The following is a 15,000-nucleotide window of genomic DNA, read 5'->3' on the forward strand; positions in this document are numbered from 1 at the left end:
TTTTATGGGGGTTAAAATGATATATAAGACAAAGTGCAATTATATACTCTTTAACATGGAGGGAGGGGAGGAACAAACAAACTATTTGATATCTAAAAACATAATCTTTTTCTGATCAAATGACTGGAGCAAGGTAGGCCTCAGCTGGGACAATCCCCTTCACATACAAGAAAATAAATAAGAAAGAATAAACAAGATGAGAAGTGGAAGCCAAAAAAAAAGAGAAGTTAATAAAAATACCTGGAATAGCTGCATCAAAACCATCAATATCAATTGCTGGCACAAGGAAAATCCTTGTGTTCTCTAACAAAGTTTGTATCTTCACATCCTTTTTAGCCCATCCTGCCCCCAGGTGTCGAGCAAGACGAATGACAAGCTCACGACCAACAGGCTGAGCACCGTATAACCCTCCAAGTACTACTACTCGAACTCTGTTGTCATACGAAGACTCTTGCTGTTGGCCAAAAATTATTAGGCATGAATGTACATGGCCACATGTTCAAAAATAGATACAAAATGAAAATTCAGTATCACTAATTAATACATTCATAGTCTCTTTTACCTCAGTAGCCATATGAAGAGCATGGATCTTCATACTCCACTCATTCTCATTGGCCAGAAATTCAGCCACTTCCCTGTATTCGTTTTCAATCTTGGCCATGGCTGAACTGAGCTCAGAGTTGCTCAAATAGGTCTCCCCAAGGTTTTCTGCAATGCTGAAATCTTCCTGCACAGACCAGTCCTGAGAGTCATCTCCTTGTAGGGTGAAGTTGACCTGTTTTGCCCACAAGTGAGGAATGTCGACCTTCTTGCTACTTGGCTGATACCTGGATATAATGAATGGCTACAGTACACCTAACTGCAAATTCCTGATGGTGACATATTCTAAAATGCTGACTTTCCAATAGTAATGCCTTGTTTGCACCTGGCAATAATTATATGTATGCTTATATAAATTACATAATGATAATTGACACATCCCCACCCCTCCGACACACACAAAAAAAGGTCTAATAAATGAAATTTCTTCTTACTTACCCTGGAGCATGCACTGTAATCAGGTACTCTCCTGGAGCAAGGAGTCTCCAATAATCACCATCAGCAGCTGATACAATGTCATGATCAATATCTGCTACTGAGATTGTAGCATTGCTGATTGGATTATTATTTCCATCCAAAATAAATCCTTTCAACCCAGTGTGGACCTAAAAACATATAGTTATGTATCAATATGCATATAGGCACTCTTCTTTCTGATGCATAGGTCAGTGGTTATAAATATATTAGGCAAAAGAAAGTAAATTACATCCAGAAACAAGATAATTACAGGACATGTATCGTATTCACTTATCTTTAAAAAAAAAATCTTTACCTGTTCCATGAATGTAATCAGAGAATTCTTGTTTTCCATCCAGTATCTTGGCAAGTCCTTTGCATATGGATACTTATTGCATGACATCTCAACCGTAATTTCAAAGCAGTTTGAATGCAAGTAGTTGTAGTCTTGCATACCACCTGATACACTATACCACCTGGCACCATTTGTGATACCATCAGGGAATACCACACTTGGACTATTACATGGTTTCCCATGTGGCATTTTTGGGTGAGCCTGAAAGTAAAAAAATCTATATATTTTTTTATCTGGACGAGGTCCTGACATAACTAAGAAATCATATCTAAACAATATAATACAAACCTGTCTTTATTTACAATACCATACCAAACCTATCTTTATACAAACCACTAACACCCCAAAGAGTTACATCTTTGGAGTGACACAAAGTGAAACAGAAATCCAGTGAAGCTTACAAATGAGTAGGCTTTGGCTAACTTCTTGAAGATCTCATCATCTGGACATTTACTGTAGAGGCCACTTCTCCCCTGGGGATTGTCGTCCCAGGGGTAGTTGGCAACCAGAGACCCTCCATGGAGATTTGCTGAGAGGACGAAGGGATACTCCTTCAGCCACTTGATCACGGCTAAAGTTTCTGGCTCCTGAACCACATTTTGCTGAAAAATCATATATATAAAATATAATTTGGGTATTTCTCCAAGTGTCTAAAACTAAGAAGAAAACAATCCATAATACTAAAAAGGCAACAAAAATACATAAAAACAAAAATGAAAAACAGACAGAAGAAAAAAATAGCTTATTCAGAAATGAAAGTTATACCAAGTGGTTTTTAATTATTTACAAAAGTAATTTCCAATAAAAGATTCTTTGAATTAAATTAAGACCTGCTAGCAAAACATCCTAAGGTACTAATAATTCAAAGGCATGTTATCATATCTACATTGCTTTTGAATATGAAAAATTCTTTAATCTTTGGATATCAAAAGTTCAGAACTTAAAGAATACCTGGTTGGTGAAGTACTGATCTGGGAAATTCCTATTAAGATCTCTGTTATTAGCATTGGCTCTTCCTAATACTCCAGCAAAGTCACCTGAAAACATTGGCTCCACTATAGAACACATAGTTATTAAAAATGCAATGAAAATAGTTTTAAAACAAACCTTAATCTAAAACTAACAAAAAAATGAAGATGAAGAAAGGGGTGAAAAAAACAACAAAAATAATGGATATTGTGCTAAATAACAAATCAGTTAATAGAAATGCTACTATAGCATCTTACCAAAAAACAAGAAATAAATGAATGAATAAATAAATGTATGAATCAAGAGATTGATTTTCACATCAATAAACTGAAACACAGAAATTTACCTTCATTTCCAGCCTCAAAACCATCTGGATTCATAGTAGGCATAATGTGTATTCTTGTATCATTAACAAGACTTGTAACACGGTCATTAACACCATATCCTTCAAGCAGGTACTGTATCAACAAAAGAAGTGTCTCGCGTCCTACGACTTCATTCCCATGCATGTTGCCTATATATTTAAATTCTGGCTCACCTGCATGAATAAGAAAAAAAAACAACCTTTAGAGGTTACATAGAAGAAAAGATGGAAAAAAAAAATCACAACTAATGCCAAATCTCAGTCAGATGACAAAATATCGGGCAGTTTACTTTGAAAATTAATATAAAACCAACCCTTGCCCCAACTTACCAGGCTCATGAATGCCAGGGTTGTCAGAGATCTCTAAAACATAGAGTTCTCTGCCCTCTACACTTGTACCAATGGAGTATAATCTTGTAAGACTTGGGTATCTTTTAGCAAACTTCATCATGAATGCTTGCAAATCTGGGTAATGGTGATATCTGTAGCAGGAAAACATGTCTTAAATTTTGAAGAGGGAAGGTGTATATAAAAAATAAAATTCATTATCATTATACATCATGGCTATTAACCTGATGAGGATGACTGATTATCTGGGGTGTGTTTACCTGAATGAAAAATATTTTAATTTCTCTACTTTGATTTCGTATTCCCTTTACAAGTTTTGATATGTACATCAATATATCTAATGCATACTGAAACTACATTTTAAGTGAAGAGGGATTTTTAATCTCTGATGAAGATAGATGGAGGGTATGTGAAGAAGTTAGAAATTCTTGTTTACATGCACTCACTTAAACTCTGGCTCTGAAGTAAATCCTTCTTCCTCTGGCTTCTTGGGTTTAAAAGTAGCTATTGTTGTTGTAGTCGTTGTAGTAGTTGTTATGACTGCAGGAGGCGGAGGAGTTGTAACTGACACAGAGGCTGTTTTAAAACAAATACTTTTAAAACTAAAGGCATAAAATATATCTAAAACACATAACAATAACCTTATAAACAATGTCACACTTGAAAACCTTTGCACAACACTGGTACACACTGTAAAGATGCTGCCCCTAACCTTATGCTAAGTATGTTCAAGACCAGTTTTAGAACATACTTATTAAAAAAAAAACTCAAAACACATCAAAGTCATGTCAATTTCTTCTATCTACAAACTGTTGTCACTACACTTGCATGAAAATAAAATCACATTCTCAAAACCTTATCCCGCAACTTGAAAGGCATAAATGACTTAAAATCCTCTGTCTTGATTTCCATTTCAAGTAATACTAAAACTTAAAGGTGCAAAATAATGACAATAGCAGTACAGCTCCAAAGTACTGAAACTATTCTGATAAAAAGGAGTGACAACAGATTAAGGTGATTCCTTAAAACACTATTTTGCTATTCCTCTACCAACCACCATTCTATAATTCTTTAAAAACACAAAACATTTAGTAAAATAGGCCATGAAAAATGACTATAACCAGCCTTCACTGCCCTTTGAACAAATAAGCTTGGAACAAACACAAAAAAGAATTCTAGAGCCAAGAGAGAAAAAAGAAGAAAAGATACCACCACCAACACAGCCTTGAACTCCAACATGACATGCTGGCTGCAATGAGATCTCATAAAATATTCTGACGGCCATGAATTAAATGTCTGTTCTGAAACAAGACTACTTCTATGTGTTGATAAGTAATGTGTAAAAATATAAACACACACACAAGCATTCCAATTATTCTAAAAAATGTACAGTATTAAGTCAATATATCTATCCTTTTATCAATGCATGATAAAATTTACCGATATATGATGTTTTGTAATTGCAAAACTATTTCCCTTTCTTTGTGTTTCAAGAACTCCACAGTCCTCCACCTGAATTCCTCTTCAATTAATTTTTTGAACAAAGAGGAATCCACAATTCAAACTATCACAATCTATTATAATATCTTCATTGTGGCTATGTTTTATTTTATATGTGTATACATGGTAACCCACTTGTGACGGGTGTCACACATGTGACATCCGGAAAAATAAACATTGCCGGCTGTTCCACCAGTGCCATGCTAGATCATAGTTTGCGTTCCGATTTTGTCGCCTGTGGTGGGCGTCGCATGGGTCTGTTCTCGGACTAGCCTACACACCAATTTTGATGTCGCCCGGAAACCGTGATTATCAGCTTCCAAATGGACTGTCCCTAGTGGGTTAATGTGTTTGTATGTTTAGCAAAGTAAACCTAACATTGTCATTTAAAGCAAAAATCCTATAAAATGGGGAAAAAGATAATTGCTGAATTACACAAAACATATTTGCTCTGTATGTCTTGTAATAATATACAAGTATAAAAAAATTCAGTCTGAAAAAAAAAAAAAAAAAAAAAAATCATAAAAAATATCTACACTTAGTTTAAGAAACAAACAAATAAATCGAAGAGAAAGACAGCAATAATATTCTGCACGACAGTCTACAAGCAAATAGTGACAGCATTAAAAAGAAACACACAAACAAAATAACCATCCCCATTCACACATGCATTAAAATTTTCCAAGTTATTATTAAAGCGCAAACTCACATGAAGAGTCTAAACTTTCAGTGGCCACTGAATGCACATTTGCACTACTGGCTGATGATACTGTTGCTGGCATACTGCTACTTATAGTAGTGTAAGCTTCCATGGGAACAGTGACACTACTGTTACTTAATTCATCAAGTGGTGCAAGTGAACCACTTCCATTTTCAGTAAGATCTGCTATTGACCAACTAGAAGCAGGGAGCATTGTGGTGCTAGAGATTTCAGAGGTATAATCACTACTCTCATTAGTGTATGTGTTAGACTGTCCAACAGGTGTAGTAACCTCAGTATCTTTTTTTGTGCTAGTCTCAGAATTAGTTGTTGTTAACAGTGTTGTTTTCGACAGATTTCGTTTTGCACGTTCCTTAACGGGCAGATCAATCTTTAAACTCCTTAATTTTTCCACCCTGTCTCCTATTACATGGAGAACTGAAAATCATTACAAATAGAAAATATATAAGAAACAGAATATAATGCAATGTAAAAAGGCTCTTAGCATACCTTATCAGGGACAAAAATTCTTGTCACTGAAATTCAAACTAACTTCAATGTTGCACAATATTGAATATGCATAAATATTCAAATTAATTCACTAACATCACTAACCTTGTGAAATCTGCTTGAGCTTGAAGTCCAAACGTGAGACGGTTCCATTCACCACAACCACTTTCTCCTGGGCTGTCTCATACCTGAATAAATGTATGTATAATCCATAATTTTGCAAGGTGCAAATTCATAGAAAAATTCATAGTTCTATAGTTATGATAATAATCAAGCAAAAAAAGGTACATGAATCCAAAAATCAATCTACATTTGCTATTCACACATTACATACAGTAGTGTATGCTGAGATCTGAAGCTTAACCTATTAGCGACGGGTGTCCCATATATGAGACAGACAAAAAAATAAATATTGCTGGGTGTCCCGCCAGTGTGACGCTGTATAGGGGCTTGCGCTCCGATGCAGCAGCGGGCTGCGGCCAGCGGGCGGACAGATTCCGGGGAAGCTCCGCCCGCCGATTTTGTAGCCGCCCGGAATATTTTATTTTTGGCTTCAAAATATACCGGCGTGCATGGGTTAATCAACATTTTCAATCAAATCCAGAGAGAAGTAAATAACATTGCTATGGTTTGTTCAAAAATGAAGGTAAAAAAAAAAAAAAAAAATAAATAAATAAATAAATAAATAAATAAATAATTTTTTTGGTAAGAGTGCTTCATATGTAAACATTTTGTCTTGCAATATTATCTTTTTGCTGTGTACTGTCATAATCGTCAATATTTGCCACTGGATTATTTCAACTTTTGACAAGTATGAAAGCTGATGCAAGGAAATATATTAATTGAGGTTGTAATACAATTCTCCTTTTTTATGCAAAACTTTCATATATGTATATATGTTTGCTAAACTTATTTTTCTAAGATATATGCATTTCAAACTGCATTCCATAACATAAGATACTGAAGATGAGTGCTGACAGACTAAAAGATTCTCATCAAACCAGAGTCATATTATAAATAAAAGTGTTTCCAAAACATAACAATCGAATGAGTATGTACTAACGAAAATCATTTCTAGTTTGCATCTACACTTTATCAAAATTTCTATTATCTAAGCCTTTCACGAAAGACCTACCCATATGCTTTTGCTACCAGAGTGTAGGTTCCAGGTAAAAGCAGCCTCCAGTATTCGCCTCTTGATGAAGTTGTCACATTGTAGTTCACTCCCTCTACGCTCACCTTTGCTCCTTCAATCCCTACCCCAGTTATGGCATCCGTCACAACACCTTGAACAGAGAGGTTTTGGTTTAGGAGAAATTGGCAAGTTTCAAAGCATATAATAAGAAACAATAAACATACTATATGATAATCATTCTTCAACATGCAGGCCTCACAGGCACAGAGCAGGATAAGATTCAACAGATACTGAACACCACTGGAAGAAGAAATTTGTAAACTAGTGCCATCTTTTATGGTGGCAATTAGTGTTGCACAACGCAACACCCAAAGCTGTCTCGTGATTGGAGGCTAAACACGCTGTTAAGGTCCACCCATTTCTGCAAATTGCTGTGGTTGACTGTTAGCTGCTTTACTGTACTAGTTATTTTTTCGACCAATACAGAGTAATTTGGAATATAATATACTAGATGGCTTTTGATATCTTATGGTGGGTTGTGCTGTACTATAGATATCCAAGCTATGCACAAATATGCATGAAATATCTGAAGCAGAAGGAGGGCATCTGGCAACTTGATAAATGTTAACCGCCTGCTCAATTCCTGCCACGCAAAAGGTGTTGCATTTGCCATAACCGCTGGAAAAGACGGAACAGCTAATCATTTTTGAAGTACTGTGGAAATCCAGATGCTGAGAAGCATGCTCCATAATTTTCTCTGGAATTCCAATAGCTTGTAGAATCTGGGACTCATTAGTAAATGGTTGCAAGTCATTATCAACAGCATGAGAATATATATTTTGGTGAGTACAATATGTAAACCAAGTTTGTACACTGCCTACTTCTGTCAGGTCTTTTCTGACAGTTTACCTTATCAATTCATTGCATCCTGATTTCAAGACATAGCTGATGATAAATTTTTTTGGCTTTAGCCTGGGTGTTATGACCATCCCCATACTTTGAATGGCTTCAGCTATATTCTTTAAGGTATACTAAATAGCAAGGAAAAGCTACATGCCATGCATCCCTATACAAATATGGTTCCAACAAAATCTGAAAAACAAACATACTTTTGTAAAATGTCACTTTGAACAGCTATGCTGCTTGATCTTTGCTCGTTATATTTTGGCCATGTTGTTGGTTTAGGCAGCTTGGTACAAATATTTAATAATCCCTGAGCTCTGTAAACACTGCACATATTAGCCTGATTTCTGTAAAACTTTGATAAACCACTAATATTCAAACACATTAGGAGTAGAGTGCATGTACCTCAGATGCAACCGACTAGCTACTGCCTTCTTGTGTTATTTCAATTTTTTTTTTTTTTTTTTTAAATAAAATTTCTATATAGCCTTTCACTGTGGCTATCTGAACATAAATCTTGATTTCAGGGTTTATTTCAATAATTGCTCTTGCTTCCCTTTTGTCACTTTCAAACCATGACACATTAAATTAACTGTAAATCCCTAGCTTTTCTAAAGATATGCAACCAATTTAATACAAAGACTTGTGGACACTGAACTCTACTTCAATTGCATTTAAACCAGAGTAACAATCGCCGAGAAGTGACATGCGTACTTATGAACAAAAAGGTACATATTCAACAATACTGTACACATATCCATGTAAAGTATCTTATCTCAAGCATTTGCATGACAAATAAAAAGTACCATCATATGCTAGGACACATTTGAACTCACCTTTTGCTCCCATGTGAGTCTTTTCCATGAATGCCAGAAGTGATTCCCTGTTCTTGATCCATTCCTCTGAGAGTTCAGATGCCATAGGATACTTACAGCAGGAGAGCTCAAAGGTTACTTCAAAGCATGATCCATATACATAGTTGAAGTCTTGCATTCCCCCTGGAAAAATTTTGTTATAAAATTAGGAACAAGTAAGAACTGCATTTCTTTCCAAAAACAGTATGGCCAATAAATTCATTAAAATTCTACCTGTAATCTCCAGAAATTTACCTTTAACATCATACCAAAAAGCCCCATTGGTAATTCCCCCTTTGAAGTTATCTCCCACACAGAGATTTCCCTGGTGCATTGTGCCATGCTTTGAGGCATATGTGGAAGCCAGGAGCCGGAAAATTTGATCATCAGGAGTCTTGCTTTCAACACAGCAATCATTGTGACGGCTGGAGAGGGGAGACAAAGTGAGTCAAGCTGGAATACTTTGCAAATAATAAAATGATTAATATCACTTGTTTCATAGATGATACTTGAGTTGGAGGAAAGAGAGAAAAAAGAGTAAACAAATCATATATATCATGGAACACATAAATAACTTGAGGAATACATGACACTATAAGTAAAAACAGTATCACATTAACAATTACAGACAGCAGATACTAACTCCTATCCAACAACCATTTATTTTCTGTATCATTATAAAATATTTATATCATTTTGGGATGTCATCAAAGATATTTTATCCTTTTCTGCTCCTTTTACTACTACTACTACTAAGACTAATTGTGACTGAAAAGATATGGTCACTATAATAAAAAATATGAATGATATAGTTAAAGAAAGAAAGAAGAAGAAGAAGAAGAAAAAAAAAATATATATATAAATTCAACTATATTAATAACACTAATTGCTATTAATGGTACTAATAAGATAATTACAGAGACAATAATGGAAATTCTAATAACATACTCAATAATGATAATGACACTATCACTATCACTATCACTCACACACACACGCACACACAAATATGACAAATATATTGGCATATACTGACAAATATATAACTATGTACAAACATATATGCACACATCAATGCTAAAAAATGGATGAAAGCTGTAAGTATTGATACTGGCAATGCCTTTCAACTATAATGTATTTTTCACTAACCTGCTGTCATCAAATGGGTAGCTGGCAACCACTGAGCCACCATGCAGGTTACCAGATAAAACAAATGGATTCCGAACAATCCAACTCATGACAGCCAATGTCTCTGGTTCTCTTCCTTTCTCCATCTCTGCTTCTGAGGGATTCTCCCACTGAACAGGGAAATTCCTATTCAGATCTTGTTTGTTCGCATTCTCCCGGCCTGAGTTTCTGAAGCCATTGCAGCTTCCCTCCTGCAAATAATTTTAGTAATTATTTAAATGCCTTTAGTGCACTAAAAAATCAAATAAACATCTAAATTAAATGCTAATACCTATTGATCATATGTCATCCCCATATCATATTTTCATTTACAATACCACAAAATACAATGCCTCTTCAATTTCCATAAAATCACTATCTATTTGCACATACTTGCTCATACAAGCTTAAGATCCCATATAAATCTTTATCTAAAAATAAACCCATCAGTAATAAATAAATTATCATAAAATGAACACTTCACAAAGAGAAATGCAACATGACTTGGAAGTTGCAGAAGGAGCCACCCAGACAAAATTGGACCAAAAGTTCACACACAAAAAAATGGGAGGGTATTACATTCATGGATGGTGGTTGCCAGATCTTTGCCAAAGCATACTCTTTGGCATCATGATATATAAATTAAAAAATTGAGCTTAATCTGATAAGCAATATTCGTCCCCATCCTCATCCTCCCTCTCTCCCATCCTCTCTCTAGTTCATTACATATATCTTGTTTTTCTCTCCTCCCTCTCTCTTTCACTAACTCATTTATTTATTAACTTTATCACTTTTCTCTTTTATATCTGCTTGGCATAACCTTTGTCAAAATTAGCAAACATATCCACTGCTGGATCACCTGCATTTTCTCTAAACTTGCTCTACTGTACTTGAGCCTTCTCTCAATTGTAATTCTTTTACTTGTAACTAAATTTCATTGAGTTGAGCTTAAGAGCAACATCAGCCAGTCATGTTCATTTAATAAGAGATAAAAGTAATAAAAAATGAATTTTGACAGAATAATCATCATGACAGTGGTCACCATCTTTCAAAACAAATGATCCCTGCCTTAAAACTGGAAATTTGCATTAATAATACACAAATTTTGGTATCTTGTCAAAGGCTATAGAAAACTTTAAAAACAAGGAACATATTTTTATCTTATCTTATCACAGGTTACATTTAAAAAATAGGACAAAATAAAAAAATAAATAATCAGTCAAAATGCATACCAAAACTTATTTCATTTCAGCATCTAGAACACACAGATTATTAATCTTAAGAGAAAACAAAGAATTGTAATACTAAAGAAAAAAAGTCCCTAATGAAATATTAAATCATAAGTTTGTATACTGACTATAATCTCACTGTATATCTTATCTCTTGATTTCCATATCACACTAAGTGTCAAAAATGACACTGTTCTCACCTATCTTTCAAGAGATATTTTGCTGCTCTATGGGTCATAATGCCTAAACTTTAGAGATCTTTAATATCCTTGTCTGTTGTGGGAGATTTGCTGCCTTCTGAATAAAACAGAAAACAAGAGTTAGGATGATGACAAAGAATACAATGATGATGAAACAGAATACAAGGAATTGGAAGATGAAATTAAAAAAGAACAAAAAATAAGACAATGACTATGAATGTGATGACAATGATAGTGATGAAGAGAAAAATGAAGGATAGAGATGAAAACAAAAATGACAAAGAAGATGAAGAAGAAAGAACAATTATTCTTTGTCTATCTAGATGCAAAAAGTTAAACATAAAAATGAAGGTGAAAAAGCCTCTAATTATAGCACATACAAATTAATTATAATATTGTCATGCATGATCTCAATCAAATTATAAGAACCATTTAAGAAGAAGAAGAAGATAAAATATACTGCACTTTTAACAGACTTAAACATTTGAATATAAATCCCTGAATACCTTACAATGTCATTGCAAAGTATAGCAGAATACAATACACTGTTTATGTAAAAACATTGTTTACCAAACAGTGACAATAATATAGAATAATTTCAAAATCAATTAAAATGAAGGAAAGCAGATTCATGCATTCATTAATGTGCTTAATTGGTTATCAATGGATGCTTGACAGATGCTGCATTCCTTATCAATGCCATGAGATGGGGGCACTGAGTTGCACTTTGCAGCATTACCTTGCATACATATGGCACTATAAGCATGTATTATCTTGGTGACACATGTACCTATGCCAACTATATTTAAAGGGAATGTGAGATTTCAAACTCTGCCCAATCGCCTCTACTCTATCATACCCTTCCATAGCACCCTTGATCATCTCCCTAACACATTCCAATGTTTAAGGGTGTTTAAGGGGTCTATAAGGGGTATACGAGTACTCAAACCATATCCATTCTCATTTACTCTGTGATAGCTTTTCAAAGCACCCTGGATCACCTTATTTAAGGGGTCTATAAGGTGTATGAAAATTTTCATACCGTACCCAGTCTAATTTAGTAATTTACTCTGTGATAGGTTTACATAGCACCCTAAATAAACCTGCAACCATGTACTGTTGCTTCAACATAGGTCTCTGGTTATGGTTAATGGTTTATGGTTTTACGGTATGAGAGTTGTTAATATATAGCCCTGTGGCTGGCCCCCTTGTTTTCTATTTAGTTGGATGGTGACTGATTGTGTTTCGCTTTTGTTTGGGGTGGGAGACCTGGCCAGGGCACAAATACATTAAACATTTTTTTTTTTTTTTTTTAAAGATTAACCATAAACTATACATCAAAGTGCATGTTTAATAACTGTTATCTTCTGATATACTGGACTATGCAACACAAATAATTTCAAAATGCAAGTACACACAAACTGAATAAAATTTTACAAGCTTGTAATGCCGATGATAGGTTTGAAATAAGCTGTATGGTAAACAGGGAATTGCATGATGACACACTATATCGTGCTAACCTAAACTTGACCAAGTTCTGAAAGATAACAACTATATATATAGTTCAGTGTTATTCCTAACCTTCTACTAAGATACAACTAATTACAAGATGTGTGCTCTGGGGTGTACCTTCAGCCGAGGAAGTAAAAATGAAGTGTGCGTTTTTCTACAGATATGCATTTGGTATTTTTTATAATGGACATGCAAACACTTTCATCTGTATATACTGCCCTTATCAAACTGATACACCCTGTCATCAGAATCATAACTGAAAACATATTTCTGAAAAGTTGTGTGTAATTTTACTATTTTAAAGAAAAGAAAAGAAAGGAAGGAAAGAAACACAGTATGAAAGAAGGAAAGGGGGTAAGAAAGAAAGAAAGAAAAAAAGTTGACAGGTGTTGGTTTCCACCCTAATTAAGGGATTTAACTCTATTTCACAAGACCTCCTATTAGCATAGGTATTTCTTGAGGTCTTACCTCACTATTCATTCTTCTCATGTCAACCACTGAGTTTTTCACATAACACATTACAACTTTTTTCAATAATTCATGCTCTTAGGTCATCAGATGTGCATCAGGATCAGGGGTATCAATTTCTGAGTACTAGAGAATAAAAGGAATCAACAGGTGCCAACTCGGCAGTATCTGGTGATGTGGATGTATTCAGTATGTCCGTAATAAATTATGCTAACATTCAAGTCTGAAGTCATAGTCTCAAGACCTTCTCTTTTAAGGGCTATAAGCCTATTCTAAGGCTCCATGAGAGCTGTTAGAAGGTAAACCAAAATGACTGTATCAAGAGACTGCTGCACCCTAAGTATAACTGGTCTGGCCCAATCCAACAATCTCCAATACTTCTATTCAAGTAAAGTTTATAAGCTCTATTTTCTTGTGTGCTAGTAGAGACTGGTGTGGGAGCTATGGCATCACTTAACACCTTGAATCTGGATGCTTCATTGCCTGCATGTGGCCAAAAATACGAGCACTTGGCTTACTTGAGTGGCCACTCTAACAGATGTGCGGCTTGTAACCTGGAGGCACACACTCTTGTGTGATGAAATTACTCCATGTCTCCCCTTTGGAAGGATATTTTCTCTTTTTCTACATAAGCATTCATTTTTTTTTTTTTTTTTTTGCAATTTTCCGGTATCTATATTTGTCATTACATTTGCTTTATCAAGATGCTAATAGACTGTTTTCCTTAAACAAACTTCCTATCATCTCTCTAGGGAGTCTATAACACGTTTTGTTATATGTGTAATCTTTTAATTTTTTTGTAATAATCAATTTTCTGCAATAGCTGTAGTAGAACTAGATAGAAAGATGAAAGATAGAGGGAGAGGGAGAGAAAGAGAGGTAGAGAAGGAGAGGGAGAGAAGATAGGGAGATAGGGAGAGAGAGGGAGAGGGAGAGAAAGAGAAAAAGAGAGAAAGAGAGGAAGAGAAGGAGAGGGAGAGAAAGAGAGAAAGAGGAGAGGGAGAGGGAGAGAAGGAGAGGGAGAGAAGGAGAGGGAGGGACGGAGGGAGGGAGGGAGAGAGAGAGAGAGAGAGAGAGAGAGAGAGAGAGAGAGAGAGAGAGAGAGAGAGAGAGAGAGAGAGAGAGAGAGAGAGAGAGAGAGGGAGAGGGAGAGGGAGAGCGAGTGGGAGAGGGATAGGGAGTGGGAGAGGGATAGGGAGTGGGAGAGGGGGAAGGAGAGGGAGAGGGAGAGGGAGAGGGAGTGGGAGTGGGAAAGGGAGAGAGAAAGAAAAAAAGAAAGAGAAAGAGAAAGAGAAAGAGAAAGAGAAAGAAAAAGAGAGAAAGAGAAAGAGAAAGAGAAAAAGAAAGAGAAAAAGAGAAAAAGAGAGAAAGAACGAGAGAGAGAAAGAAAGAAAGAGAAAGAGAAATAGAAAGCGAGAAAGAAAGAGAAAGAGAAAGAGAAAGAGAAATAGAAAGCTAGAAAGAAAGAGAAAGAGAAAAAGAGAAAGAGAGATAGAAAGAGAAAGAGTGAACAACTAACAATTCAGAACTTCTTAATGTTCATGTTAACCAACTATAGTATGCTTGACTTTTGTCATTTATTTTTTATTTATCTAGTGATTTATTTATCATCATCATCATCATTATTATTATTATTATATTTTTTTTTTTGCCAATTCATCTACTTCTTTAGCTTGGCATATTTCATAACAACGAAGTAGAGAACCTGATTATGGAAAAAAAAATATGCT

At 35.1% G+C, this 15,000-nt stretch overlaps 1 protein-coding gene across 1 annotated transcript in view; it reads right to left on the reverse strand.

The window, feature by feature from the left end:
- LOC113827202 (Carboxypeptidase D svr) overlaps positions 1–15,000 on the reverse strand; it is a gene marked incomplete at its 3' end in the record, with an annotated part of 88,948 nt that overhangs the window by 54,870 nt on the left and 19,078 nt on the right. Inside the window, 14 exon segments of the mRNA XM_070125541.1 lie at positions 241–454; positions 563–827; positions 1,039–1,205; positions 1,373–1,612; positions 1,813–2,013; positions 2,363–2,448; positions 2,727–2,918; positions 3,075–3,226; positions 3,539–3,668; positions 5,908–5,990; positions 6,938–7,088; positions 8,677–8,838; positions 8,950–9,119; positions 9,844–10,073. Of these exon segments, the coding sequence (XP_069981642.1) occupies positions 241–454; positions 563–827; positions 1,039–1,205; positions 1,373–1,612; positions 1,813–2,013; positions 2,363–2,448; positions 2,727–2,918; positions 3,075–3,226; positions 3,539–3,668; positions 5,908–5,990; positions 6,938–7,088; positions 8,677–8,838; positions 8,950–9,119; positions 9,844–10,073 (2,443 nt within the window).

Source organism: Penaeus vannamei, chromosome 9, assembly GCF_042767895.1.
Source record: "Penaeus vannamei isolate JL-2024 chromosome 9, ASM4276789v1, whole genome shotgun sequence".
Lineage (NCBI taxonomy): Eukaryota > Metazoa > Arthropoda > Malacostraca > Decapoda > Penaeidae > Penaeus > Penaeus vannamei.